A 25,402-nucleotide genomic window follows, 5' to 3' on the forward strand; every position below is an offset into this window, starting at 1 on the left:
AATACATATGTACGTACATACATATGCGTTTAATCCAGACTTAAATGAACTTCAGGTAGGCAATAGTTTACAAATGGACGTAATTTGTTGCAACTAGAGTGATATACCTAAGATTAGGTTAATGTGAAATATTTAATAAATAATTTGTTGGGAAAATTTTTAACGTTGCGTAATGAGAAGTTGTTGCAGATTTATCTGGTTTTCAGTTACTTGAAGTAGCTTACTTCGCACCGGTGTAAAAAAATAGATAACTTTTTACCTTTTTACATGGCAAGTTTTTTGTGGTGGTGGATGTACACATACATGCATACATATTTAAATATGTATGTAGTTTTTTCAGTCACTAATTGGGCGTGAAAATTGCAAGTAGGAAAGGATAGCTTTTTTTAGAAAATGTCCAAGTTTTTAATACTTTGATAAAACTTATTTTGCTGTCGATTTTGAACCTATGGTTGCACATCCAGTGCACCTTGAGAATTTTGTCAACTCAAAAGGTGCCTTACTTACGTAAGTCAAATTTTGTGCAGAATTTAGGATTTTGACAAGTTTTATGTTTCCAATGGAAACTTTCCATGCTGTATGTATGTATTGCCCTAATGAGTATGTTTATGCGTGCGAAATGATTTTTGTGCCAAAAAATTAATACCAAAAATTCAATAATAAGTTATTTTACTAAATATGTATCTAAATACATTCAAGTTTACATATGCGCTTTTCTGAATCAATTTTTTTCTGGAATTTATTTAAAAGTGAATTTTGACAAATGCATCTTCATTTCGATTTACTGGGGTACATATTTGCACAACAAATCCTTATCAAAGGCGTACCACTTGGTTCCCTTTCCACCGGAAAAGGTGTTCCCGATATCAGAATCTGTCACCCGTTCGCACACCGTGTTATCATTTCCGTCCAGTTGTGCCCCATCCCAATCAATCTTATCGGTCGGGTCGGAGTATGACTCGAATTTGATGTAAAGACGACTCCCCGAGTTCAATGTGAGACAGAAAAGGACAGGAATTTTGACCCCGCTTGCCCCACTGTGGATTACCCCTTCGGAAATGGCGCAGTGGTCCGGGAGGATGTAAGCCTTGGCGTAATCGGTGTCAAATTGGTAGGTAAAGTCGCTGTTAAGAAAATAGAAAACCATTTTAAGACCGTAAGTGTAAAATGGATTATTTGCACTCTCATAAAATTTTGTAAATTTGCATTTACAAACTATGAAAGGGCTTAAAAATGTGCAAAAAATTGCAAAGATATCAAAAGAGTTGTAATATCTATTCAAAATTATAGACAGCAATTAAAGACGTCACTTATTTATGTATTGTATGTTTTTTTAACCAAAATGTGTCAAAAATTTAGTAATTTACAAAAATTCGAATGAGAGGGCTGAGAATGTTGCACAAACTAAACACTAAAATAAATTACTTGTAATTATTATCGACTTACTTGAAATTCTTATCGAATTGTAGTTTATCTCCGTTTCTTACTAATTGGCACGTGGGTCCGCAAACTTCGCTAGTTCCGGTGTCTGGATACCGTACAACAGAGGTGATAATGGGATGAACGACCACTTTGAGAAAAGTGTCTGCGCCCGACGCCACGCTGGGGTCGTCAGATTGCGCAAGTTGTGCAATCATTCGTGCCACCATGAAGGCGTTGCCTCTATTGTAAAGGTGGCCGTTGGCGATTACGGTAACGTACAGGAATTGACAACCAGGTAATTTCTGGGATTAAAAGATAAATATAAATTTATGATTTGTTTTCAAGTTGGGAATAATAAATTTCTATGAAAACTGACATTGAGGCAATTCACGCGGTCTGAAGAAGCTTTGTAAACTCCGCAAATTTTTGTAAAGAAATCACATTTGAACGAAATAATTCGTCGCCCTTCATCTCATCATGAGTAAAGACTTGTAAAGTAACGTTCCTTATAAATATTTATTTGTAAAAGCTTGTACAAGTTTGTAAGTTTTCGGATTTTACAAAGTTACCAAGGGCTCCGTGAATTGCCACATTGTCAAAAAAATTTCTGAATAAAGTTATTGCCTCAAATTAAATTTCTTAAGTTTCTCAAATATAAAAAAATCAAGTTAGAAACCTCAATTTTTCAGCAAATAAATTTAGTGGGAACACTCAAGTCAACGTTTTACTTCAAATCGTGACTCATTTGCATATGTAATGAATAATTTGCGAACTAATCCTGATAAATGATTTTGCAAAATAAAAGAAAATATTGGCAAATTTGCAAACAAAAATCTTACCAGTTCCCAGCAAAAGTTTTTTTTAATCTCATATATTTCTCTCATAAGTAGTCAATATTTTTGCCAAAATGGAAACATGACCGGCCACTTTCCTAGTTATGCTCAATTTACGAAAAACTTAAAACTTCACTTACATATTTATCCTTCAAAAAGCTCAGAAATTTCATAATATTCAGGAAAAACGTGTTATCATCCAAAACTTCGTCATACGCCAGAGAAATAATGGTCGACAGCACGGTGGTCAAAGTCCCTTTGAACGAGCCGTGCTCATACTTGTACGCCGTCCCGGAAGTCGCCCCATCCACAATGTCGCCCATAATATTTACGATTTCCGTACTTTCCAAATCTTGCTCCAGATTCGCCACCTCCATTTTCAAACTCTGTGTCGACGCGGTTAAAGACGCTAAAGAGTCTTGAAGTTGCTTTACCGCATCGGTAAACCGGTCAGATGCTGTAAATAGGTCAGATCTCGTAAATTCATCAATTCAACAATGTTGAATCAACATTTCGAAAAAGTATTTAAATTCGTGCACAATGTTTTAAAAAATTTAAATTCTCATCAATTTTTTTAAGTTTACAAAGACTTACATATGTACAACGACTTGTCAAAGAAGCATTCATTATTTCATAAAATGATGTGAAATTTCAAAATAAGTGGTTAAAATCTTGCAGATTGTTATAAAGTATTCTACATAGTTTCGTATTTTTTGTATTTTTTTAAAGTTTGCAAATAAATATCTCACCATCCTTGACCAGAGTGTCCATTTTGACGGTGAGTTGAGCAATGGCGTCTTGTAGGGTGGCAATTTTACCATCGACGTCATCAATTTGACCGGACTTGTTAATTTGGGCCAACTGATTTTGCAGATCGATAATGTTCTGCTTAAGGTCGTCAATTTCCTGTTGCACTTGATCCGAGGGGGGTGGGTCGAAACCGCCAAGTCGGCCCCTGACAAAAATAAAAAGAAGTCATGGTAAAAGTTGTGGTATTTTTTGCACATTTGACAAATTTTCGCAAATTATTTTCAAGTAAAAAAGTGATGATACAAATTGTGGCATCAAAGTCAAACGCTTAGAAAATACTCGCAAATTAATTTCAAACAAGAATCACAGTAAAAATTGTGGCATCGAAATAAATATTTTTGCACATTTTGCAAATATTAAGTATTTTCGAATTTTCGTAAGTATTTTCGAATTTTCGTAAGTATTTTCGAATTTTCGTAAGTATTTTCGAATAAAATAATAATGGTAAAACTTGTGCTATTAAAACACTTTTTTGCAAAAATTTTAGCAAATTAATTTACATACCCTCTGATCCACCCGATTCTGACGAGATCGTGTTTCGCCGTATTAATCGCGTCATGCACCCGAGATAACGCCAGATCCATTCGGTTATCAAATTGATCACAATAATTGCCAACGTTGAGAAAAGAGCTCCTACAAATTTGCCAGCCCGCATCGGTCTGTAACCTGGAAATAAATACGAAATTAAAAAAAACATTATTTTCGGAAATTTTAAATTAAAAAAAATGATAGAATTTTTTACCCAATTTGTTGAATGACTGGTCCCGGCTGTTGTTTAATTGAAAGCAGCCCTGCCATAAGGGCGTTCATGTAAAAGCTTAATATTCCCGAAGCCATGATTAGCGATGCGAGAAATTTATCGAATGTTTCCAAACGACAATTGATGTATAATTTGGACGACAAGCAATTAAGTAATGTCAATAACCTTAACCACTCGTTTAAATATATTGATTGAATTTCATGACTTTGCACTTTCATGATTAACTGTTCCAATAATTTGACCAGCTCAGCATCACATGTTTCCAATTCATGTCACAAATTTTGCATAATTTTGCGAAAAATTGCCTGCTGCGCTTCCTACATATTTAACTGCATACTTCCGTATGGAGAATTATTGAGAGTTGCAACAGTCATCGGATTAATTATGTAGATCAATATAAACATGACGTTTTTTTGCAGAATTTTGCAAATTCATGAACTGGACTTCGCTCAGTTTCTTGACCTTCTTCCGCATCTTACATACATAAATGCATGCAAGTAATTCGCGAAAAAATTAATGCTTATCACAACCAAATGAGTGAATGAATCCTCAATTCATTTAAGCGTTTACTCTGCTTATTAGCTCACCCTGCGCAGCATGAGAGCTATTGAATTCCTCTTGTCCGTCTGTATGTCTGTCTGTCTGTGTGTTAACGACCTTTTTGCATCAATTGATGCTAATTAAATAGGACCATGTCCATTTTTTAGGCAATTAGTAGCACCATTATTGTGAAACAAACAGTACCGCAAAATGGTGCGAAATAATTGGGGGAATCGATGTATTCCGCACCAATGGTTAAGATTATCTGAAAGTTCTTGTTAGTCGTGGCAGACCTATCTTAACCTCAAAATCATGTCAAAATTGTATCTCAATTTTACGCATTTCGGCCGCACCAATGGTGCAAAATTTTATCAAATTTTTGTTATTCCCCGCTTATTCTGTACCATTGGTGCAAAATTATATGAAAATTATGAATCTTTTTTGTCGGCTAATTCTGCACCTTTGGCGCAAAGTTACATATACAACTCATTATAATAGGGTGAGCTACTTCTAACGTTACAACGGTTTATTTACTGTTTATTACGGTATATATGAAGATCAATCACTCCATTGTACTTATTTGAATTAAACATTTCTTTATACATAAATTTGTATATTGTGGTATTTGAATAAATACGTAAACATTTAAAATAATTATTTCTTTAAATATTTGCAAAAACTCAATATATATATATGCAAACTCTTGCATGGATAAATACATTTACAAAGTATGTATGGGTATGGATTGTATGCATTGTTGTACGGCAGATATCTAAAATCATAAAACACTTTAATTTATCGGGAAGCCTTAATCTAAGTCATAAAGTAATTTGCAACTTGCCAAATTTTGCACTTATCCTGAAACTGAAATACAAACCAAATTGGTGCATGTGAAACGGTTGGGCAGGTAAGTTTTCAATAGGTTTCATCGAATGGCCTGTTAGCTCAATCGGCAGAGCGTGGTGCTAATAACGCCAAGGTCCTGGGTTCGATCCCCAGACGGGCCAGTATTTTTTGCCCTTGAGCTATTAATAATTTTTTTATGTAGTTCCTTTCAAATTTGTATAACAAATGGTTACAAAATTATCAAATTTTACATGTTTCTAAAGATTTTCCTTGCATTTTTCAAAGTTCTAAAATAAAATTATTTTTAAATAACTTGAAATCAAGACAGCTTTTACTTTTCACACATTATTGAGCGTCACTTTATTTACACATTTGTGTATGCGATTGAGATTTATGAAAATTGGGTGATTGACTGTAATGGATGAAGAGTAGAGTAAAACAAGATGTTGACCAAAATATTTCAGTACAAGAAACTTGAAATTTTATTTCGTTTTAAAAAATCATCCAAAATTACGAATAAAGTTAGTTAAATATATCAAACGACCAATTCAATTTGGTACGTACATAATTGTCATAAAAAACTCCAGTAAAAATTAGAAAAAAAACGTACAAAAATTAAATGCATCAAACCCACTTTTTACAAATTTTTGACCTCCTTCTCAAAAGGACCACAATCTGTCCGCTCCGATAACAGGCCTTCACTTTCCTTCAAAATGGCGAGATCCACGCCAAAAGTTGTGTACAATTCGGACGCCATTGTCCTCCATTCCTTTAAGCCGGCGTTGTACCGATGTGCCATGGCGCAGCGCGTCTCCAGTGACAATTCCCCCGCATTTTGAGCCACCTCAGCCTTGGCGTCGGCCAGAATAGCGACGAATCCTGATCTCAGGTCCTTCGCCCCTTTCGACGTCAGGGTCGCCAAGGATTTCGACCGGTCCAGCAGATCGATCGCCTTTTTCCCGTGAGATTCCAGGATGCCGTTAATCCGCTCCCCGACGAGGGCGTTTTCCGCGGTGGCGTTCGCGATGATGTCGTCCATGCAGGATCGGACGCCGGCACGGATCGAGCGAACCTTCGTGATGGTGTCGGAAGTGACGCGAAAAACTGGGAGGAAAAAAATAGTTAATTTAGAATTTTTTTTGGAAAGTTGAATAATTTTGAAAATTATGTATGGTAATTTTTATTCTTGTAAATTATTGACTTACCTCCGAGACCAATTGTAGCAGCGATGATGGCGGAACAAAGTACGAAATACTTCATTTTTAAAGTTTTAAACGGTATAAATTTTGTGAAGGCGAGGAAAAGTGTAAATGTGCTGGACAAAAGTGTAAATTTGGAGTGAGACTGAGACTGGAAAAGAGAATGAATTTTTATACCCAGGTTTCAGGTAAATACATAAAATTGTGTAAATGGACCTTAACTAAGGATAAGTATGTATGTACATATTCCACAGAAATCTAATTTTGGAAGGATTAAGGATAACAAGAAAAGCTCTGATGGAATACAATAAGAATTTTTTAGGTCTTTAGAATCTGGCCAACAAAGCCTCAAAGAACAATAAATATATAGATTTATGTACATAATTACTTATCCTTAAATATGTACATATGTACATGTTTCACTGTTAAACGATGAAGAAATACCTTATTTCTTGGGAAATTGTTTCCAGAAATTTACAGCCAACTATCTGAATACATATTTGCAATGTTTATGTACAGGACCTGTGTAAAAAAGAGTATTTTTATCTACATAATTCTCCATTTATGATTGTTTTAAGTTTTTAATATCCTGTTTTTTCACACAACTTATTTAGTAAATATGTAAATACACACAGCCATACATAATACATCCCTTTCATTGTAATGTGTGTACACATACCCAAAACTTGTAAGGCAGTAGTTAAATAAATACATGACTCACATATGTATCATCTAAGCAATAATAAATAAATATTTCGAGCAATATTGACCCATACTGATTAGTCATATTCCTAAGTGTCTAACTTTTTATGATGATAACAACTTATCTTTGAGGTATGCATATTGTAATTAGTGCGACTCGGAGTATGTATGGACATATATTTTTTAAATCATGACAATACAGATAATTACTTACTTGGATCAAGGACAGAGCTTGTCATTTTAATTGTCTACATAAATATATTAAGAAATCAATGAGTCGAAAAGCTATAAAAATGAAACAATTTTTTTCAGATTCCTATAAAAGCTAAATGTGTAAATGTGCTAACTTTGTGATAATGTCAAGTCAATGGATGCGAGACATTTTCATGCAAAATTGTCGCTCCCATTTCATGGACAACAAAGAGCGGCTAGAAACCGCGCAAGCAGGCAGCCAACGATTTTTCTATTTAATCAGCAGGTTTGCAAATTTTTCGCCTTTTTTTCTTCGTCCTCTCCACTGGTTATTTAAAATTTTGAATTTGTACAAGTTTACATTTTAAAATTTACTCTGATTAACGATTCCAAAGGAACCACCTATTCTGACTCGAGTACCGATTTACATGAAAGGTTAGTTAATTGCCCTGAATTTGTAATTTTGAATCTGTATTCGATAAAATTAAGCAGAGCACGCATTTTTATTTGTTATTCATTATTAAAATTTTGCACTATTATTGTGTTTATTTCTAATTTTAGACCTAAATATAAATCGTTCCAGGATGAAGTTAAGGTCATCTTCTTCCCGAGAGGTGAAGATTTCTCAAAATTTCGGTAAATGATTCAAATTTATTCCAAATATTGGTTGAAAATTAAGTTTTTTTTACATTCTCCGTTTAACTCCTTAATTATAGATTCTCAAGGCGGGGATGAATCAGCAGTCGACAATATGAACCCGACGTCGAAAGCTTTACGGAATCCGTTAGTAAGTCGTCGAAATTATTAAAATGTTGCCTTTCTGATTTTTAAATGAATTTCAAACTTCCGACCGAATTTTGCTCAGATTCTGGACCTCATCCTCGCCCATCTATCCGACCTGACCGACTTGAAGAGGGCTCGTCTCGTGTGTCGAAATTGGGCCGAGGTCGGCGCCAGTTTGCTAGGAAAGCGGACCGCTCTCAACGTCAACAAGCTAATCCGCTACGATGAAGGTTCAAAAATGTATTTGGTGACCCCCGTGGCTGCAAATCTGATGCGGCGTATCTCCATGTTGGATAAATGCGACCCTTCCGTCCCCCATAATAAGGTGGCCAACGTCATCACCAAAGTTTTCGCCGAGCTCGGGCAATGTACTCGCGAAATCCACTGCGAAGTCACATATATTAAGTTCGTGACCGCTTTTTTCAACGGGTTGAGGAAGCTCAAAAAATCCAAGACGAATATCCAACACATTTCTGTAACCGTTTGGGTGATAGCGTTAAGTCTTGGGAAAGAGGGGTATCCGACGTTCACGAATAAACTACCCGTTCAAACTAACTTGACGTCAATCGAGTTCCAACTTTACGACCGGATTGGGGGAGGGAGCTATGCATTTAAGCCCCTCCTTCAAATCTTGCTGGACTCGGCACCTAATTTGACATCTTTAAAAGTCTGCTGGCCTTTTTACCCGAATTTGCAGGGTTGCAAAAATCTCAAAGTTTTCAAGTTTGACTTGGTATGGTGCGCTGCTTTCAATGTTCCAGACAAGGTCGCTGCGATCGGGATACTGGCGCAGGTTAAGGATACCCTGATCGATTTGGAATTAGGGTCGATCGCTGATGACACAGTTGACCTGCCACAGGTAAGAATTACAGAATGACTGAAAAACTATTTTTGGTGCGGTTTACAATAAGTATGCTAATTCTAATTTTCCACAGAGCCAGACTTTGGACGTTCCCGTGATGTCGAAAGTTGTCTCTGTCACCATCAGTCCAGCCGCAATGGATTCATTTTAAGACTTGCTTAACGAGGATCACCTCCCAGCACTGAAGAGCCTATTTCTCAGCGTCAACGGTCGCCCAGAGGCATTGATTTGGCCACGCCATCTAAATCTGTGGAAACGACATCGAGGAGTGAAATCTCTCAGGATAGAGCTGCTTCAAAGCTGGATGATGGAAATGGAAGCACACGCAATCGGGGGACAGATTGTCCGGCTATTTCCCTCCGTTAAGAAATTTGAGCTAATTTTGTGCCTATTGCTCAAAAGGAACATGTCCATCCAGGAAATAAACGAGATGTTGACGCCGTACCAAAACTTGGATCTGGAAGAGGCCAGCGTTCGTTGTGACAATGTTAGTGCATCCTCCGTGATGGTCGCAGTCCTGGAAAACGCGGCGAGTTGGAAAGGTAAGGATTAAATTGTCCAATCAGTGTTGAACATTCTTGGGTGCAAGAATTTGACGCCACCCAACGGTTCACCCTGTCCACTGGATGAGGTTTACTTCATGCATTTCTTGCACTCCTGCAAGAAATTATTCTAAAAAAAAAAACATTTATTGCTCAAGTAGTTTTTGTTACGGGTGACACTGATGACAATCAATCATTATTTTAACAAAGTTTGAATTAAGCATGTATTTATGTATTCCAGGCGTTAAAAATGTCCACTTCCGGCACGCTTGCATCATGCAGGACGACTTTTCTGCATCCATTCAAAATCTTATCTTACACAGCAAGGGATTTAAAAGTGTGAAAATCTGCGGCAATGCGGTACGTCAATTTTTAGTTTAAATAGCAATTGACACGAATTACAAAAATGTACATACTAAAGTTTTATTATAAATTCAGCTGCCGGAAATTCTGGAAGTGGTACAACCGATCCTTGAAGAAAGTGGTGCTCCAATTCATGTCACGGGAGGGGTGGTGCTGAATCAAGTTAGATATTAGGAAAGGATAGAAATTAATGCGTAGTTTTAGATTTTCAACGCTTAATGGGTCAATTTTCGTCACAACAGTGTGTATGTAACCGACACAAATTTGTTTTCTAAATGTTTAATAAATTTTGTAATAATAATTTAACGTCTTTGTCCTACTACACATTGCTTATTTGATTTTAAGAGTTATTTATTAGATATGTTTCCTTAGATCTAACGGGTTTTTGGTGTGTCTCAGTGAATAAATTATTATTATAAAAAATTTGGCTTCGCAGGTATCTTCATCCGTTTTTGAGTAATAAGTTTCAAAAGTAGTAGGGAAAATGTTACCAAATTAAATGAACACACTTTAATACCTCTGGCTTGAACCCAAGGTTGGCACGAGTTTAGATGAACACATTCGTAAATTACATAAACCCAATGTTCGATAACAAAGGTGTTGCAAATATTTATACAAAAAAACAAATCATTCATAAGTATTTAAGTACATAAAATTCCGTCATGGAAAACCAATATGTCAAATTAAACGATATTATGAATTATATTTAATTTATGATCAACATATGCTACATGATTAATAATTTTTCTAGGAAATTAACATTGTTTTTTTTCTCCACAATATTATGACCTTCAACCTTTTTATACATACATACATCCAAAACTAAATCTAATGCACCAAATTCTGAGAAACTAACTTTATTGTATTTCATACAATAATAATATCCGTTTGTAATCCAATCCACCCCAAAAACTAATTGCCTGTCATGAATTTATGTGCGGTTATTGCCACTAACAAAAACAGACCTCAATAAATCCATACAAAATTCAAATCCCTTTCCTAATATAAAGCGAATTCTGTCCGGTATCTCTTCAATTCGCAAAAATGTCTCTCCTTAATCTCACCTTGATTCTCATTCTTGCCTCCCAGCAGGCGTCGGCCCGTAAGCAAAATATTTTTTAAAAAACTTGCAAAATTTTCTCCACTATTTTGAACCTCTGTAATTTCAGAAAAATGGAACAAAGCCGACCTCACGAACTACTGGTCGTACCCGCCATGCTGTGACGACCCGAATTATCCTGACCAGAGCGAATGCAAGGATTACAGCGGGTGCAAGTATCGAGGACAATTTGCCTTCGTTTCCGGGACAAAATCAGAGTCCTGGGTCAAGGATAACAACATTATCGCCATTCACCACAAAGACTCGAAAAAGTATAAGTTGAAAACTTTCGAACTACGGGCGGACGGTAAAACGATCAAAGCGAAGGTTTATGACGAATGCAACGATAAAGATTGTAACAATTGTTGCACAAAGAATTCGAAAAAGACGAAATTTCTCATTGATATTGAACATAATACGATGGAGCGTTTTGGTGGTAAGGGGGACGGTATTGTGGAGTGGAGATGTGTCGATTGTTAAGTGTAATGATTTATTATAAACTTATTTAATTTGATATAAAATTTGTTGTGTAGTGAAAAGCCACATAAAATGCCATTAAAACTTTGGGTAACAAAAACAGACTAAAATTCGTACAAGTTAAATACAAATTCATAAATGCATACGAGTTTGCAGGTGCGTGTTACATACTTACAAAAACAGACATAACTCATGCATAGTTTATGTACATAAGTTATTCGTACATTAAAATTTTGCAGACATGACTAAATTGCAAAAATGTTCACTACATTAAATACGTAAGGATCACTCTACAATTAATCCTAAGTTACTTTTACCTAGATGACATGCACTTTAGCTAAACTGCATATTTATGTACAACGTCATTAAACATTATGATATTTAAATGGAGATAACGATGTTTTAACACAAGTCGATAAATTTCTGCTTCATGTTATCTTATTTTGTTCAGAAGCTCTTGTCTTGAATTATTCTGTTGTAGTTTATATGTCGCTGAAAGGTTCGCCAAAATGTCCAATTTCTCTCGAATATCTCGCACCACATCGTCAAGACCAGACCTGCAGGAACATTAAATTAATTATGTAAATAAATAACCTGAAACTTATTCGCTGGTCATAAATCGTGGGTTCGGTTTATTTATTGTTAAATAAATCTGCAAACAGACTTGCAAATAAAAAAACGTACGATTTCTGATAAATTATTTTGCCGGAATTTTAAAAATAATTTTAAATGAGTCGAACCCACTCATTAAAAGTAAAGTGAAACTCATTAATCTTAATTGTCGTATTAATTAACTTACTTATACCGATTATGGAAGCTTTCCTCGCGCTTGTGACTATCTAACAGGAGATTAAACCTTCTCTTAACTGCTAAATCGGTCACGTCCGTGTCAAACTCTTTGTTCACGAGGGATGAGATTTCATACCACGATTTGCGAGATTCACTACCACTCGCTAGGATTGGTTTTAATCGAGAAACATGCTCAATGAGGAATAAGTCTTTCATCTCGTTCCAGCGGAATTGAGTTTTTCTTAGTGATTTTCTTGTCCTGAGCCCGGAGGCATTGTCGTATTGGAAATCTTGGTTAAAATTCTGTACATTAATAATTTATGAATAAAAATGGTCACAAAATGTATAAAAATAATTAATCAGTAAGGTATCAATTGATTTACATCCTCGTTTTCTGAACCGCTCATAGAATCCGGGACGTGTTCAGCACCTGAAAATAAGTGATTTCATCAAAATTATCGTTGTTCAAAAATTGTTTCCAAATATTTCGTTAGAAGTTTTCCACACAAAGTTTTCTTGGAATAATGACTTTCCAGCAAGCAAATTACATTCTTCCTGATCGTAATTATGTTGCAAATAATGGCAAAGTGTCAAACGTTGCAAATATTTAACTCCTTTTTCATCTAATATATAAATATTTGCACACTTACACCTGTGCAGTCTACAATTTAAATATTTGCAAATATTTCCATAATTTAGAATATTATGTGATAAATAGTGATAATTTATACATATCAATAACTTTCCAGTCACTGAATACCTCCCTGATTATGCACAAGCTTGCCAAATATTCCAAGTATTTCATGTACATTTTTATTTTTTTGTACCTGTGTAATCTACACAGCGGAATTCCTCTCCTAAATGATCATTGTCGTCTAAATCAACCGCATAATCCTCCACTTTGACGAATTCCTCTTCAATTTCTTCAACAATTGTGTCACCCGTTCCATTATCAGGTAGAATGCTGGGCGTGCTCAATCCCGGAAATGGAACGGTGTCTTCGACGACGTACATTTTTTTCACCTCCTCCGTTGCGTCGTGTTCACCACAATAATTCCCTTCCCCCTTATCAAAGGATTGCTTCCTCTTGGCACGAATTCCTAAAAATTAGGAATTCGTCAAAAATAAGCAAATAGTTTCTTCATAGAAATGCAAATTAAGAAAAGTTAAAGTTAAAGTATAAAGTATTAACGTTTTTTGGATGAAGATGGCGATTTAACATCAGATTCCGGTGGCGGTGAGGTGGGTAACTTATCGGCAGTAACATCAGTACACAAAATACCTATCGAATAAAATAAAAGCATAAGTTACCTTTTAAAAACCTTTAAATTGATGTAAAATCATTTTCAAAATTTGTGTTAAAAAATTTATCAAGTTAGCTATGCTATTATATACTTAATTTGTAGTTATGTAAGGATCACTCTGACTATATATGAAAGTGGAATTCCATCTAATTATTAACTGATTAATTAAATTTGCTCTATGTATGTATCCGATCGTACTTCTAATCACAGATTTAAAGCCAGAATAATTAATATTCTCGACCATACACACATATTTAGCAATTATTTAACAAATAGTAAATACAATTACCAAAATCCACCACATCCGAAAAATGTGTCCATTTCGCCATTTGAGTCACGACCTCTTCCAATTTCGACACTCGGCGAAGTAGTTCCTCCATTTCTTTGAATTTGACCAAGTTATAGAATTTAATAGCAACTGTCGAAATATTACCGTTAAGTGAACAAATTTACGAGGAAAATTAACTATGAAGCAAGAAATAACGTGAAAATCCAAAATTGCGAATTGTGAATCGAGTAAACAAAAAGTAAACAAAAGTCAGCTTGCTTTTCGCTCACAGCTGGATCTCAATATTCCCCTCACACAAATATGCATAAAATCTCTTTGTTTATCTCGCTTTGTTTGTTTTACATAAATCTATTTCAGAGCCGCATTTCTAATCATTTTGGTGGAACAGGGGGACAGGGCCCCGTCAATTGTCTAAGGGGGTCATTATCCGCCCTTATTAAAATAATCTTGCGAAGTAAAAACATGCCCAGTGGATGGGTATGAATAACTTTGTGAAAAACATGGTTTTGATTTTCCAGCATAAGTTTCACAAAATCTCGCAAATTTCGCGCAAACTTTGCAAGTTATGTTGCTATCAAAGGATTTATTTATATGCTTAATTTGCGAGATGCATGACGTGTTCGAGTACGACACGGTCACAGTAAGGGGGCGTTCATAAATTACGTTCATGGTAAACAGGATAGCTAACTATGTAACGCAAAACTCGCGATTTTCTAGGCCCCCCTCCCCCTTTAACATGCATTACATTGGTACAATATTATTTGAGCCTTAGTGACGTATTTATGGATGTAAATAAGTTGTTTTAAGTTCTATAGGGGCCCACAAAAAGCATGTTATCGATTTTCGAGGAATGTATACCCCTACCCCCCCTGTATGACCTATATACCCCATGTTATAATTGACCTCGGAAAAATAGGATCTCTTGACCCCTACCCCGTTTCAAATCCATCACGTGGTTTCTGCACAGTCCCTTGGAGTAGAATGAAACCACTTCCCTCCATGAATGAGGGAGGGAAGTTTAAATAACACGTGGGGTGTCATCTGCTGATTTACATATTTTTCCACAGTTCTCCACATTTTTTGCTCATCTTCTTCCTTTGACACACTTCAACAAAAAAAGTAAGTAAATACTTTTTACGAAAAGTAGGAATAACTAATTTTCATCTGTGAGCTATTTAATCCAGTGTTTTGAAATTAGTAAAAGATGGAGCCAAACCAGTACTCTCACTCCCCCTGCTCATCAAATGACTTTGCAATGTTAGGTAAATAAATATTTTAATATTTATTATTTTCGGCTAACTTTTAAAGTTAAACAATTATATTAACGGGTAAATTGTGTATTCCACCAGCAATTATTAAAGCTGGTGACGACGAGGCGGCCGGTGGTATTAATGAGGGGAATAAAACTATCCACGCCCCAAATCCTCTATTGAATCCTATCGTAAGAAAAAGTTAATCCTCACTTCACTTCACTTTTTAATATATAAAATTTCATACTTTCTTCATAATTCAATAAATTCGACAGGTTCTTGACCTCGTTTTCGACCACCTCCCCGTCCACGAATTGAGGAATGCTCGTCTTGTGTGTCGTGAATGGGACAATGTCGGCGCGACCGTGCTAGGAAAACGGACCTTCCTCATGGCCACCAAACTCTTCCGCTACGACGGGACCAAGTTATCCGAACCGGCCTTCGTGGCTGACAAATTGCTCCGACGACTCAGCATCTCCTCGGGTTTCAATCGTTTCGAATTCGACCCCTCCGTCCCTACGGAGACGCGAGGTGAAGTGATCACCAAGGCCATCGCCGCCGTTCCGCGGGTCGCCCGACTCACTGAAGAATTGGCGGTTTGTCTACAGCATAAAAGTCATATGACCGCACTTCTCAAGGGGATTCGGAAGTTGAAGTCCACAAACCTCAGGAGCGTTTCTCTCTGCGTCAATATTGTGGACTCGTCGTGGGGCAAGAAATCTCCGGTTCTGAAAAAACTTGCGGTTCAACGAACCTTGACCTCTTTCACGTTCGAACAGCAGATTGATGACGACTACGCCTTTACTGTTCGTAGAAGCAGCTACAATCCTCTCACGTATCAACCCTTCGTCCAAATTTGGCTCGACGCCGCGCCCAATTTGACCGAATTAAGAATCTCGGCCAATTTTTATCCGAATCTGGAAGGATGCAAGAGTATTAAGGTTTTTGAATTCGAATTTATTGATATTCCCAATATGCGATTTGAGGCCGTGAACTTGACCGCTGTGGCCGGCATGCTGGCTCATATCAAGAACTCCGTGGTCGAAGTTAGCTTAGAGAATTCGAATAAAGTCGTTCACTATTGTCAGGTTAGCATAAAATATCTTTAAATATCTTTAATTTACTGATTTTATTGGTGATCATCATGTGATTATTATGTACACATCACAGAAAGAGAAGCTTGACCTTCCCGTCATGCCAAATTTGGTCACCCTTTTTGTCGCGGATATTTACCAAGTTCAGGATTCTTTGGATGAGATCCGCCTCCCAAAACTCGAGCACCTAACGCTGGACAAATTCTATGAAATTGAAGTATTAAGCTTATCGACGCCTCACAAAAACCTGTCGCAACGGCACCGAGGGATTCAGTCTGTCGATCTGATGATGAGAGGAATTGGCGAATGTGAAAATTTTTCGGAAACAATGGTCCAACTTTTCCCAAACGTGAAACGATTCGATTTTACTTGGTTTGTCGGTACGATCCCGCTTGAAGAATTTAGCAGGTTTTTGGAACCATTCAAAGCTTGGAATCTCGAGATAGCGAGCCTTCAATTCAGAAACGTAAAGAAACCTGCGAGTCAGACCATCTTGGCTGGACTTAGGAACATGGCGACCTGGCAGGGTAAGGATTTCACAAATTATGTATGCAAGTTATATGACAAGATAAATTTATATTTTTATTTCAGGCGAAAAAACAGCCAAGTTCTACTTTGATACCGACAGGGTTGACTTCACTGCTCATTTTGATGATTTTATTCGGTACAGCGGCGGCTTCGAGATTGTCAAAATGCGGGATGACTCGTGGGATAACGAATTTACGAAAGAGATGCAAGCCATCTTTGACGCCAGAAATGCTCCGATCAGTATCAAATGAGTTGTTCATTTAAAATGTAAGGCATCGTAGATCGTATTCGTTATTCAATTGTATGCAAATTAACTATCCGTACTTCAAAAAAACTAAATCCACCGACAATGTTCATTTGAAAATGATTTAAATTTATTGATTTTTTCAACAAACCTTCGAGAAAAGTCGGAACCGACACAGATTTTGTATTTGAAACAAATGTATTTATGTTTTTACCGTGACCCTTTTCAAAATGAATCAAAGTAGTTTTTATTTTAAAACTTTTTCAAATACGAAATAAAAGTAATCATGTAGAACTGCAGTTACCCTTTAAAACTTTTTTTTGCTGTAATGTAATCTGAATTCACTAGTCTGGAAACACATGTGCTTCCAGAACGTATGACTTATATGTTCGTGTATGTACATAGGTGATACACACGTCAATGACATAATGTCATGCAATTTTACATATACATATTAAAATAACACTTTCCGGTGTTAAAAGTTTAAATTGCAAACAATAAACTGTAAAGTTAAATACGTTACATGTAATAGTATGTATGTAAAAGTCATGCCCCGTTCTCCAAAAATTATTTGCATGCAAATTTTTGCTCTCGATCGGTTCGGTGATCAAAAAGTTGTGCAATTAATTTCCAATGGTTGAAGTATATTAAATACTGATTATGAAAAATGATTTTAATAAATTTTATTATCCAAATAAATACATAAACCACATAAGACAAATATTGTCGAATTTCTTGCGAATTTTGCATAGTATGAATTAATAATTCATAATATAATATAACATAATTCAGAATATATGTATTACTAGAAAAAGATTTTCCGAAAATCTATTTATTAATTAATCAATGACTAATAATCATATTATTTATCCATTTCTATCTTTAATTCGGAAGGAATAATTAAACATTCATAAATTATTACTGCAAAACCCATAAAATTTCAAATCGACGTCGATCAGAAGAAACAGCAACTGGAATAAAATTAATATTTCATATAAAAAATGCAAAAATAATTTTACACATATTCTTGTAATGTTGTCTAAAATATAATTGTAGTAGGACTTACATCCACATAAAAGCACAGCAATCCGGAGGCCTGTGTTCTTGATGTGGTGGTGGGGGCGGATTCCTTATAATTTCCTGCACTTTGTCAACAACCTTTCCCAATTCGGCACTAACTCCTTGTACACACGCTTTAAAAATCTGTACCTCATTGTCGAAATTTATCAGCAGGCGAGTCTGGGTGGCTAAATCCTGCTCCTTCTTTGCATTCTCCAGAATAGTATTTCCACTCCAGAAATGATCCCCGCCAGTTTTGAAGTATGCCGTGGTATCATCCACAAGCTGGTTTAGTTGCGCGTTGTACTCTTCCCAGGTTGGTGTCCTTAGATTAAAAGTTCGATCTTGCGCAATCAAGTTCAACAAGGTGCCTCTGAAGGTGTCCACCTCTGAGACTAAATCGTCCGCAGATGCCCTTAATGTATTGCTGCAACCTCCAAACAGTACCAAACTAGATTGCGGGTTTGCTTTACATTGCATCCATTTGGTTTGCAAGGCGAGAAATCTGGACGCCAGGGACGGGTTGTATGAGTCCAAGTCGTGTAAGTCACGTGCCACTGGTTTTTGCGTGGTGGTCGTGGTCGTTGTGGTAGTTGTGGTGGTCAATGCGAATATTTGGTTAATCGTGTTAGCCACGGTTTCCAAGCTGGTTTGAATTGTGGCTATGTCCCTCTGAAAATATGCGACTTCTTGGACATACTCGTTCATCCTAGAAATCCTGCCGATGTCGTCGGCGTCTTGCATGGTCTTCAATTTTGAGCGGGTTGTTCCTATTTTGTCGGTAGCGTGCTCAAAGCCCAGATCCACGTCTTCCACTTGGAATGGGAGTTTACTTTCTACGTCGTGAAGAGCATCGCGTAACTTGGGAAGGTCAAACTTGCCGCGGATATCGTTACAAAAGAGGTACAACTCTTGCGCGATTGGGGCAAGATGAGTAGCACAGTCTCGCAATCTGGCCAAGTTTTCGGGTCGATTGGCAGGGGTTAAGTTTATCCAATTAGCTCTGCAGGATGGCCATTGTGTCTTCAATTGGGCATATTTTTCCTCAATTTGACCCTGGAAAGTGATCAGCCTTCCCTCCCAAGGGGGTGGGGTTGTCGTGGTGATTGCGAAAATTTGATCAATAGTGGTGACTATCCCGCCCAAATTTGACCTTATGGTGGATACTGCTTTTTGAAAGTAGAATATTTCTTGTACAAATTCATTCATCCGAGCTTTTCTACTTGCCTCATCTAGCGCGGCCTGTATGGTTTTTAGACTAGCTTGAGAAGTTCGTACTCTCACGTCGCCCTGTTCGAAACCACCGTCGACGTTTTCCACTTGGGAGCCAAGATTACGTTCTAGATCGCGAACGGCATCGCGTAACGTGGGAATGTCCAACTTGCCGCGAATATCGTTGCAGAACTGTTCCAAGTCTGAAGCGATTGGTTCCATGGAAGCGGCGCATGCGCGAAGATGAGCCAAGTTCTGGGGTCGATTTGTGTCGGTTAAGAATATATAATTCTGTCTGCAGGATCCCCACTGGGTTTTTAATTGCCCGTACATCTGTACAAGTTCAGATTCGAAAGCTTCTATCTTTTCTAAAGAAGGCGCTGGTGTCGTCGTTGTGGTGGTCGTGGTCATGTCCACCCTTAAAGTTGCGATTAACTCGTACAAACGTGTCAATTGAGCCTGAACTGAGGCTGCTGTGAGAGCGTAATGTTTCATAGAGTCGGAAAATTTCGAAAATGTCTCTTCGTTAATAACCATCGAGTCAAGGTCGGAATTAAGCTGGGTTCCCGCCGTGGATAAATCGGAGCTCATAACGGTTCGAACCTTGTTGACCACGCTGTCCCATTCACCCCGGAGGGATGAAAGTGCTTCCGACTGTTCCAATAATGAAGCAGGATCGTCTTCTGGTTCGATCGGGATTGCGGTTATCAGCTGATTCACGACTTCTTTAGTTTGCTCCAAAATTGGGGCAAGCTGAGAGACACAGTTGTCTAGGAAGTCTAGGCTTGCGATGCGCTGTTCATACCCGCCAGTCTCTACGATACCGATTAGGACGTCGCATTGCCTCGTTTTTTCTTCCAACAGTCCAAAATTAGTTTGGACGCTTTCTTGCCGTTTCTGAATTTGGTACCCGTACACGGTCGCCATCATATTGTTGGACAGGCTGCCGACTTCCGCCATGCGAAAGGCGTACAGAACCAGCTCCTGTCTATATTTTGTATTGTCCTTTTTGTCCAAGAAATCTCCAGCTTTTTTAAGGATATCCGTCGCGTTGGAAAATGTTGAGCGGATTTTGCTCCAAATTTTCTGGATGCGATCCACATCAAACTTTTGATTCCAGGGGGACTCGTCCGTCTCGACTTTTTCGTCTTTTGGACAGAAGTCCTTTTGGAAATTTTTAGTGATCTGGGACGCGTCCTCGATGGAGAGGGAAGTCCCTTTGCCAGATTTTTGGGCGACTCGTTCAAAACAGCAGACCGTCTCGTCGGTAGCGTTTTTTAGCTGGGCAGGATTTTGAAGGGCGGTGGTCTGCAAGTTGTTTAGCTCTTTTTCACATTCTTTCAATTCGTTTTGGGTCGAATTGTTGTTGGCATCGAGGGAAATGTGACAATTATCGTCATCTTCTTGTGGGGCTGGGGCAGCCGTGGTTGTAGTCGTGGTGGTGGACGTGGTTGTTGGGTCCGTTGGTGGTGCCGTGACTGGGTCATCGCCTGAAAGTATAAAATTTTCGATTACAAAACAGCTAATCAGTAATTGGTTCAAAAAATATTTCTTCATTCAATGTAAAAATTTGGAAAAATATTCATTCGTTATTCGTATTATCTAAAATTTGTCTCATTTGACGGGCTTCTCAATATACCCATGGGGTAAAAAAATAAAAAGCAACTAAAAATTGTTCATTCATTCTTCGTTCTACGCGAATATGAAATGAATAAATATTTATTCAGTATTCGTTCAGACAAAATTTTTGAAAACAAATCATTCATGAATTTATTGAATAATGAATGAATAATTTATTCATTCTGTATGAAATAAATGAATGTGAACATGTATGTATGTATGTATGAGTATAAAATTGTAGTTAACGTACCATGATGGGGATCACCACCCCACGGAAAGTTGAGTGGGCTGAACAAGTCGTTAATCCAACAGAATAGGAACAAATACCAGGGACAACCCCCTCCGCCCCCACTTCCGTGTCCGCTACTTCCGCGGTGTGAAAAGTCACCCGTGGTCCCCTCGTAAATTGCTTCTTTCATCACTCCGCACGTGTACTGGGCCATTTCGCCAACCAGTTCTTGCGTTCTGCCATAAACTTGGATGTCCTGTTCCCATTTGGCTAGCACGGTGTGTTCCTGATCTGGCGGAAATCCACCCGCTATGAGTTTCTGTAATGGTTCCCCGGCCGTTTGAAGTTCGCCGCCACCGCGTAAAATAAGAAGATTTAAATCCATACTGTCCTGAGTGTCGTTTAACATGAGAGCGGGAACAAGTTCGTCGCACGTTCTTGGGTTTGCTGGGTAATAAATATAATAGATAAATTTCTCTGAAGCGGTTAGCTTATGTAGAAATTTTTTATTTAAATTGACACCAGAGTTGAGCCGGTTATCCGACTTTGGGATGAAGTATTCATCCGAGCTGAATTCGAGTCATTCGGTTTACATAAATGGATATTTTTTAATAAAAAATCGGATTCAATTCGGAATATTCTTGAAGCCGGAATATTCGGATTCGGTTCGGATCAGGCAAACCGACTCAACTATAGAATTGGGTAGGTTATCCAACTTTCGACCTATCTATCCGAATCATTCGGTTCGGCTGGATATTTTTTAAGCGAAAAATTTGGATTCGGTTCGGACAGATAGCCAAAGTGTCCAGCCGGCTCAATTCTGATTGAAACCCATCTTTTACGTATACTTACAGGTGCAGATGGTGTCCAAACTGGTCTCATTCCATCCATAGAGGGACAACCCAGATCTCACGCAGCTACACGTGCTCTCCTCCATGCGTTGGAGTTGTTGCACGCAAAGGAACAAGTTTTCCAGAGGTTGCTGACCGTCTGCAGCTTTCCAATTTTTGCACAGTTTAAAAACTTCCAACAATTTTTCTTCCTCGAAATAGCATTGCTGTTGAACTCGCCAAACGTCGTCTTTATTTGGAAAAATGGTTGAATTTTTGGGGTCCTCCGACTTCGAAATTATGAATTTTATCGAGCCGCAAATATGATCTGCTACGAGGCCAAGTTGTTCCTGGCCGGCGCCATAGTCTTGCAAGATATTGTTCCACTGCACCAAAATATTTGGCACGGACTGTGCCGCCATCGTGCGGTAGAGTGGGTTGCCAGCTTCATCCAGGGTTTGGCCTAGTACGTAGGTCAGATTTTGCAGGGTGTTTATTTCAGAGTTAATCCCTGTTGTGGTATTTGTGATGGGGCAGGTGTGCGATTTTACTGTAATGCGATTAAAATAGTTTGTATATAACTTTACTTCTATTGTCACAGTTAACCTCTGTCGTACTTCTGATTTTTTACAAATTTTTCTAGGGTCGATTTCACAATTAGGTAAACCACTTAAAATTTTCATGATTTCCTATACTTAAAAAATTAATATTTATTTCGACGAGTTTCCAGTTTTGAGTTTTTTGACGAGCAACGAGAAAACCCTTTTTAACATCGGTCGAATATAGGGAAAATTCCAAAATTTGAGAAGAAAATAATAAAAAATCCAGTTTTAACCATGAGTTTTACTAAAAATACGAAAGAACTATTCTTATTTTGAGAAATTTTGGTGTCAGGGTAATTTACGCAGTACACAATTTTGTGTATTTCGTCCTCAAGAGGTAAACTACAATAAATGACCCCAATAAAAATATGTACGTACGAGGACAAACAGCACTCAATTCGGTTTCCTTCAAACCAAACAGTTTTAGTCCTTGATGAGCACACGAGCACGTGGCTTCCTCCCAATTTAGCACTTGTCGAATGCACACCAACAAGTTCTGCGCTTCGCTGAGATCATTCGTCTTCGTCAAAGGGTGACACTTTGTAACCTGAGCTGCCAATTGAGCCTGCGAGTACCAACAAAGTTGCTGGATTCTCCACACTTCTGGGAGGAATTTGATAATGGATGACTCCAGAATTCCACACGTATCTCCACCAAGTTGCCCCAACTTCTCGATGGTTCTTCCGTATTGGAGGAGACCTGTGGAAACAGATTAATGAAATTTAACTGACGTTCAAAATTTAGCGGAAACTAAGGAAATCTTAGTTTCCTAGGTCCCCTTAGGGAAGGTTCATAAAATACGCAGTGGAAAGGGAAGGAGAGGTCTGCTATTGCGTTACAGACCAACTTGCGCTATATTTTAAGACTGTGTGTGACGCGTTAGATGGGGAAGGGAGCGGTAAAAAATCGCAAATTTTGCGTTACGTACTTTATGAACGTTCTCATGCATGAACGTAATTCTTTGACTTCAATATGGTTTTTAATTAGCTTGACAATGTGATATAAATAATTGACTTTGACATACCTGAGGACCAAGTTTCCAAGATACTCCCCTCATGAACTTTATCCAAGGAAGGGTCACTAATCACAAGCTGAATAGAATGGTTTGCTTCTGCCAAATGGTTTTTCGCTTGGGACAGGAGACTCGCCATTGCAGCAATTTTCGTTAACACGTCGTTCTTGTTCGTTGTCGTTGAATTACCAGGTAGACGACAAGATCTCACCTTATCTACGTACGTTTTATTACGCAATTATATCGAATGTTTCAAAAATGATATGCAGATAATAACTAACAATATTTTAATAGCGTAAATGTAATTGCCAATCAATAATTTTCAAACTTCCCAAATTTAGTAACTAAAAACCTTACTACATACATATGTAAATCTTATAAAATTAAGATGCATTTTTTACAAAAATTTTACGAACTTTTTGTACTAATAATTATGCATGTTTAAAGGATTTTAAGTTGTTCTGCATTTTTTAAAACAAACTGGGGAAATTCATTCAGTCTTTGGTAATATTGAAAAATGCGTAAATTCTGTAAACTCACAAACTTTTACAAACATTTTTAAGAAAAATTAGCTAACACATTTTCATAAACTTACTCAAATCAAGAATGTCTCTTTATTTTGTGAAATTATTTTATGAAACTTGCGGATTTTACGAGTTACATAGCAAGAAATGCGTGAATTTTGTTTTAGTATTTTATACCAAATTCAAAAATTAAGCTGGAAAATTAAGTACATACCTGAGCAGATTGCATGCGGGTCGGAATCATCCCAGGTGAAGCTGTAGAACAGCATTCCTGCCTTGACGCATCCACAGGCAGCCTCCTCCAGACGCAAAATTCCATTCACACAATTCAATAAATTCGTCAAACCGGACAAATCTTGAAGGCTTATTATCCCTATGCATTTCTGCATTTCTTGGTCCAACTGGTCCTCCACTTTATCGCAATATTTCTGAGCTTCCCAAACTTTGTCTTTATCTGGAATCACGGAACCTCTACTTGTGGTCGTGGTGGGTGGGCTGAGCGTCGTTGTAACCCAGGCGGGCAGTGTGTAGGCGGTCGGTTCGGTGGGGAAGAAGGGGGGCGGGGTAAAAATCCGTCCGAGATGGTGTGAGTCGCCATCCTTCTGAACGACAACATTCGTAACGGCCACAAGGGCGGGAAATATAAATTTTTCCCACATCTTGACTGCTCAAAGTGTGGAGTAAAAATGAGACTAAAAGTGGTACGGGATTAGTTTTATTTGCTGAAATTTTGCTGACTTTTGCGCAAAAAGTCGAATGGACCAGGAAGAGTTTTGGAACGGGTGGGTGACCTGATTTTGTACGGATTCATGCAAAAATACGCATTTTAAGATGAGTTACATATTTATGTAGATTGACAAAATAACTTGTTGTTAAATTACGTAAACGGGGTAAACGTATAAATGCAGGAAAAGGTAAATTCAGCAGTATTGTGAAGAAATGAATCAGTAAAGAAGTGTTTAAAGGCAGTAAAAGCTTATCGTTGTTTGATGAATGAGAGGAATGATGGATCGCATTCAGTGTATGCATACGTACTTATGTTTATAAATATGTACTTCTTCTTTCCACAAATGAGTCAACTTGTTGGTAAGATTTAAATAGACGTAGTTAGGAAGATACATAATAATATAACTTAATTTGCAATTCTATGCAAAATTTACATTTGGCAGGTTATATATTATGTGAGATGAATAATGTTAATGTCTAAGCAATTTGTTTTTATTTTGGAGAACAAGAACTCATTATGTAAATATGAATAGATATTTAGATATGGACAACTTATACGGACGACTCATACGGACCCATATGTACATGAATACAGGGTATCTAAACATAAGTAAGATAACTACCTGTATATATGTAAATTTGTACATGTCAGTAAATTAG

General features: G+C 37.5%; 6 protein-coding genes, 1 long non-coding RNA gene and 1 other non-coding gene across 11 annotated transcripts; 3 read left to right on the top strand and 5 right to left on the bottom strand.

Annotated features, from left to right (window-relative positions):
- Positions 1-652: 652 nt before the first annotated feature.
- LOC110857183 lies at positions 653-3,980 on the bottom strand. Its single transcript, XM_022105791.2, has 6 exons — positions 3,808-3,980; positions 3,570-3,731; positions 3,005-3,210; positions 2,396-2,712; positions 1,447-1,724; positions 653-1,124 (listed from the first exon to the last, which is right to left on the bottom strand). The coding sequence occupies exons 1-6, from the start codon at positions 3,900-3,902 to the stop codon at positions 782-784; spliced, it is 1,401 nt and encodes a 466-aa protein (XP_021961483.1). The 5' UTR covers positions 3,903-3,980; the 3' UTR covers positions 653-781.
- Positions 3,981-5,299: 1,319 nt separating this feature from the next.
- Positions 5,300-5,372, top strand: Trnai-aau. The gene has a single exon. It is a non-coding gene; the product is annotated as a tRNA-Ile (tRNA).
- Positions 5,373-5,669: 297 nt separating this feature from the next.
- LOC110857461 lies at positions 5,670-7,003 on the bottom strand. Its single transcript, XM_022106057.2, has 3 exons — positions 6,855-7,003; positions 6,417-6,561; positions 5,670-6,315 (listed from the first exon to the last, which is right to left on the bottom strand). Exons 2-3 carry the CDS (start codon positions 6,469-6,471, stop codon positions 5,849-5,851), a joined length of 522 nt encoding a protein of 173 aa, XP_021961749.1. The 5' UTR covers positions 6,472-6,561; positions 6,855-7,003; the 3' UTR covers positions 5,670-5,848.
- Positions 7,004-7,281: 278 nt separating this feature from the next.
- On the top strand, positions 7,282-11,532 carry LOC110857459. Of its 2 annotated transcripts, XM_022106053.2 has the most exons (9): positions 7,282-7,590; positions 7,700-7,739; positions 7,866-7,940; positions 8,021-8,091; positions 8,170-8,946; positions 9,023-9,491; positions 9,733-9,851; positions 9,930-10,956; positions 11,024-11,532. In XM_022106053.2, exons 1-6 carry the CDS (start codon positions 7,480-7,482, stop codon positions 9,098-9,100), a joined length of 1,152 nt encoding a protein of 383 aa, XP_021961745.2. In that variant the 5' UTR covers positions 7,282-7,479; the 3' UTR covers positions 9,101-9,491; positions 9,733-9,851; positions 9,930-10,956; positions 11,024-11,532. The 2 variants fall into 2 exon arrangements, with proteins under 2 accessions (XP_021961745.2, XP_035713458.1); XM_035857565.1 differs by lacking the exon at positions 7,282-7,590 and having other exon boundaries at positions 7,607-7,739; positions 7,888-7,940.
- On the bottom strand, positions 9,588-10,049 carry LOC110857464. Its single transcript, XR_002548682.2, has 2 exons — positions 9,908-10,049; positions 9,588-9,838 (listed from the first exon to the last, which is right to left on the bottom strand). It is a non-coding gene; the product is annotated as an uncharacterized LOC110857464 (long non-coding RNA).
- Positions 11,423-14,058, bottom strand: LOC110857460. 2 transcript variants are annotated; one of them, XM_022106056.2, is made up of 6 exons: positions 13,813-14,058; positions 13,412-13,501; positions 13,047-13,319; positions 12,603-12,649; positions 12,236-12,522; positions 11,423-11,987 (listed from the first exon to the last, which is right to left on the bottom strand). In XM_022106056.2, the coding sequence occupies exons 1-6, from the start codon at positions 13,901-13,903 to the stop codon at positions 11,864-11,866; spliced, it is 912 nt and encodes a 303-aa protein (XP_021961748.1). In that variant the 5' UTR covers positions 13,904-14,058; the 3' UTR covers positions 11,423-11,863. The 2 variants fall into 2 exon arrangements, with proteins under 2 accessions (XP_021961748.1, XP_021961747.1); XM_022106055.2 differs by having other exon boundaries at positions 12,230-12,522; positions 13,813-14,053.
- A 684-nt stretch (positions 14,059-14,742) lies between these two features.
- On the top strand, positions 14,743-17,627 carry LOC118437966. 2 transcript variants are annotated; one of them, XM_035857564.1, is made up of 6 exons: positions 14,743-14,931; positions 14,997-15,074; positions 15,162-15,253; positions 15,338-16,150; positions 16,233-16,683; positions 16,748-17,627. In XM_035857564.1, the coding sequence occupies exons 2-6, from the start codon at positions 15,017-15,019 to the stop codon at positions 16,933-16,935; spliced, it is 1,602 nt and encodes a 533-aa protein (XP_035713457.1). In that variant the 5' UTR covers positions 14,743-14,931; positions 14,997-15,016; the 3' UTR covers positions 16,936-17,627. The 2 variants fall into 2 exon arrangements, with proteins under 2 accessions (XP_035713457.1, XP_035713456.1); XM_035857563.1 differs by having other exon boundaries at positions 15,011-15,074.
- Positions 17,597-24,697, bottom strand: LOC110857439. Its single transcript, XM_022106033.2, has 7 exons — positions 24,231-24,697; positions 23,505-23,708; positions 22,859-23,179; positions 21,901-22,428; positions 21,070-21,495; positions 17,995-20,689; positions 17,597-17,899 (listed from the first exon to the last, which is right to left on the bottom strand). The coding sequence occupies exons 1-7, from the start codon at positions 24,673-24,675 to the stop codon at positions 17,884-17,886; spliced, it is 4,635 nt and encodes a 1,544-aa protein (XP_021961725.1). The 5' UTR covers positions 24,676-24,697; the 3' UTR covers positions 17,597-17,883.
- Positions 24,698-25,402: the final 705 nt, after the last annotated feature.

The sequence above is a fragment of the Folsomia candida genome, unplaced genomic scaffold (assembly GCF_002217175.1).
Source record: "Folsomia candida strain VU population unplaced genomic scaffold, ASM221717v1 Fcan01_Sc018, whole genome shotgun sequence".
NCBI classification, from domain to species: domain Eukaryota; kingdom Metazoa; phylum Arthropoda; class Collembola; order Entomobryomorpha; family Isotomidae; genus Folsomia; species Folsomia candida.

Excerpts from the sequence above, each read along its gene's own strand:
- LOC110857461 (XM_022106057.2), bottom strand. The coding sequence starts at position 6,471 with ATGAAGTATTTCGTACTTTGTTCCGCCATCATCGCTGCTACAATTGGT. Across the intron at positions 6,316-6,416 it reads TGCTACAATTGGTCTCGGAG|TTTTTCGCGTCACTTCCGAC; the intron begins GTAAGTCAATAA and ends TTTTCCTCCCAG.
- LOC110857439 (XM_022106033.2), bottom strand. The coding sequence starts at position 24,675 with ATGTGGGAAAAATTTATATTTCCCGCCCTTGTGGCCGTTACGAATGTT. Across the intron at positions 23,180-23,504 it reads CTTGGAAACTTGGTCCTCAG|GTCTCCTCCAATACGGAAGA; the intron begins GTATGTCAAAGT and ends CTGTTTCCACAG. Across the intron at positions 21,496-21,900 it reads TTTGGACACCATCTGCACCT|CAAACCCAAGAACGTGCGAC; the intron begins GTAAGTATACGT and ends TTTATTACCCAG.
- LOC110857183 (XM_022105791.2), bottom strand. The coding sequence starts at position 3,902 with ATGGCTTCGGGAATATTAAGCTTTTACATGAACGCCCTTATGGCAGGG. Across the intron at positions 2,713-3,004 it reads GGACACTCTGGTCAAGGATG|CATCTGACCGGTTTACCGAT; the intron begins GTGAGATATTTA and ends ACCTATTTACAG. Across the intron at positions 1,125-1,446 it reads CAATTCGATAAGAATTTCAA|CGACTTTACCTACCAATTTG; the intron begins GTAAGTCGATAA and ends TTTTCTTAACAG.
- LOC110857459 (XM_022106053.2), top strand. The coding sequence starts at position 7,480 with ATGGATGCGAGACATTTTCATGCAAAATTGTCGCTCCCATTTCATGGA. Across the intron at positions 7,591-7,699 it reads TTTTTCTATTTAATCAGCAG|GAACCACCTATTCTGACTCG; the intron begins GTTTGCAAATTT and ends ACGATTCCAAAG. Across the intron at positions 8,092-8,169 it reads AAGCTTTACGGAATCCGTTA|ATTCTGGACCTCATCCTCGC; the intron begins GTAAGTCGTCGA and ends AATTTTGCTCAG.
- LOC118437966 (XM_035857564.1), top strand. The coding sequence starts at position 15,017 with ATGGAGCCAAACCAGTACTCTCACTCCCCCTGCTCATCAAATGACTTT. Across the intron at positions 15,075-15,161 it reads AAATGACTTTGCAATGTTAG|CAATTATTAAAGCTGGTGAC; the intron begins GTAAATAAATAT and ends GTATTCCACCAG. Across the intron at positions 16,151-16,232 it reads AAGTCGTTCACTATTGTCAG|AAAGAGAAGCTTGACCTTCC; the intron begins GTTAGCATAAAA and ends TACACATCACAG.
- LOC110857460 (XM_022106055.2), bottom strand. The coding sequence starts at position 13,903 with ATGGAGGAACTACTTCGCCGAGTGTCGAAATTGGAAGAGGTCGTGACT. Across the intron at positions 12,523-12,602 it reads GCGGTTCAGAAAACGAGGAT|AATTTTAACCAAGATTTCCA; the intron begins GTAAATCAATTG and ends ATTAATGTACAG. Across the intron at positions 11,988-12,229 it reads AGCTTCCATAATCGGTATAA|GTCTGGTCTTGACGATGTGG; the intron begins GTAAGTTAATTA and ends ATGTTCCTGCAG.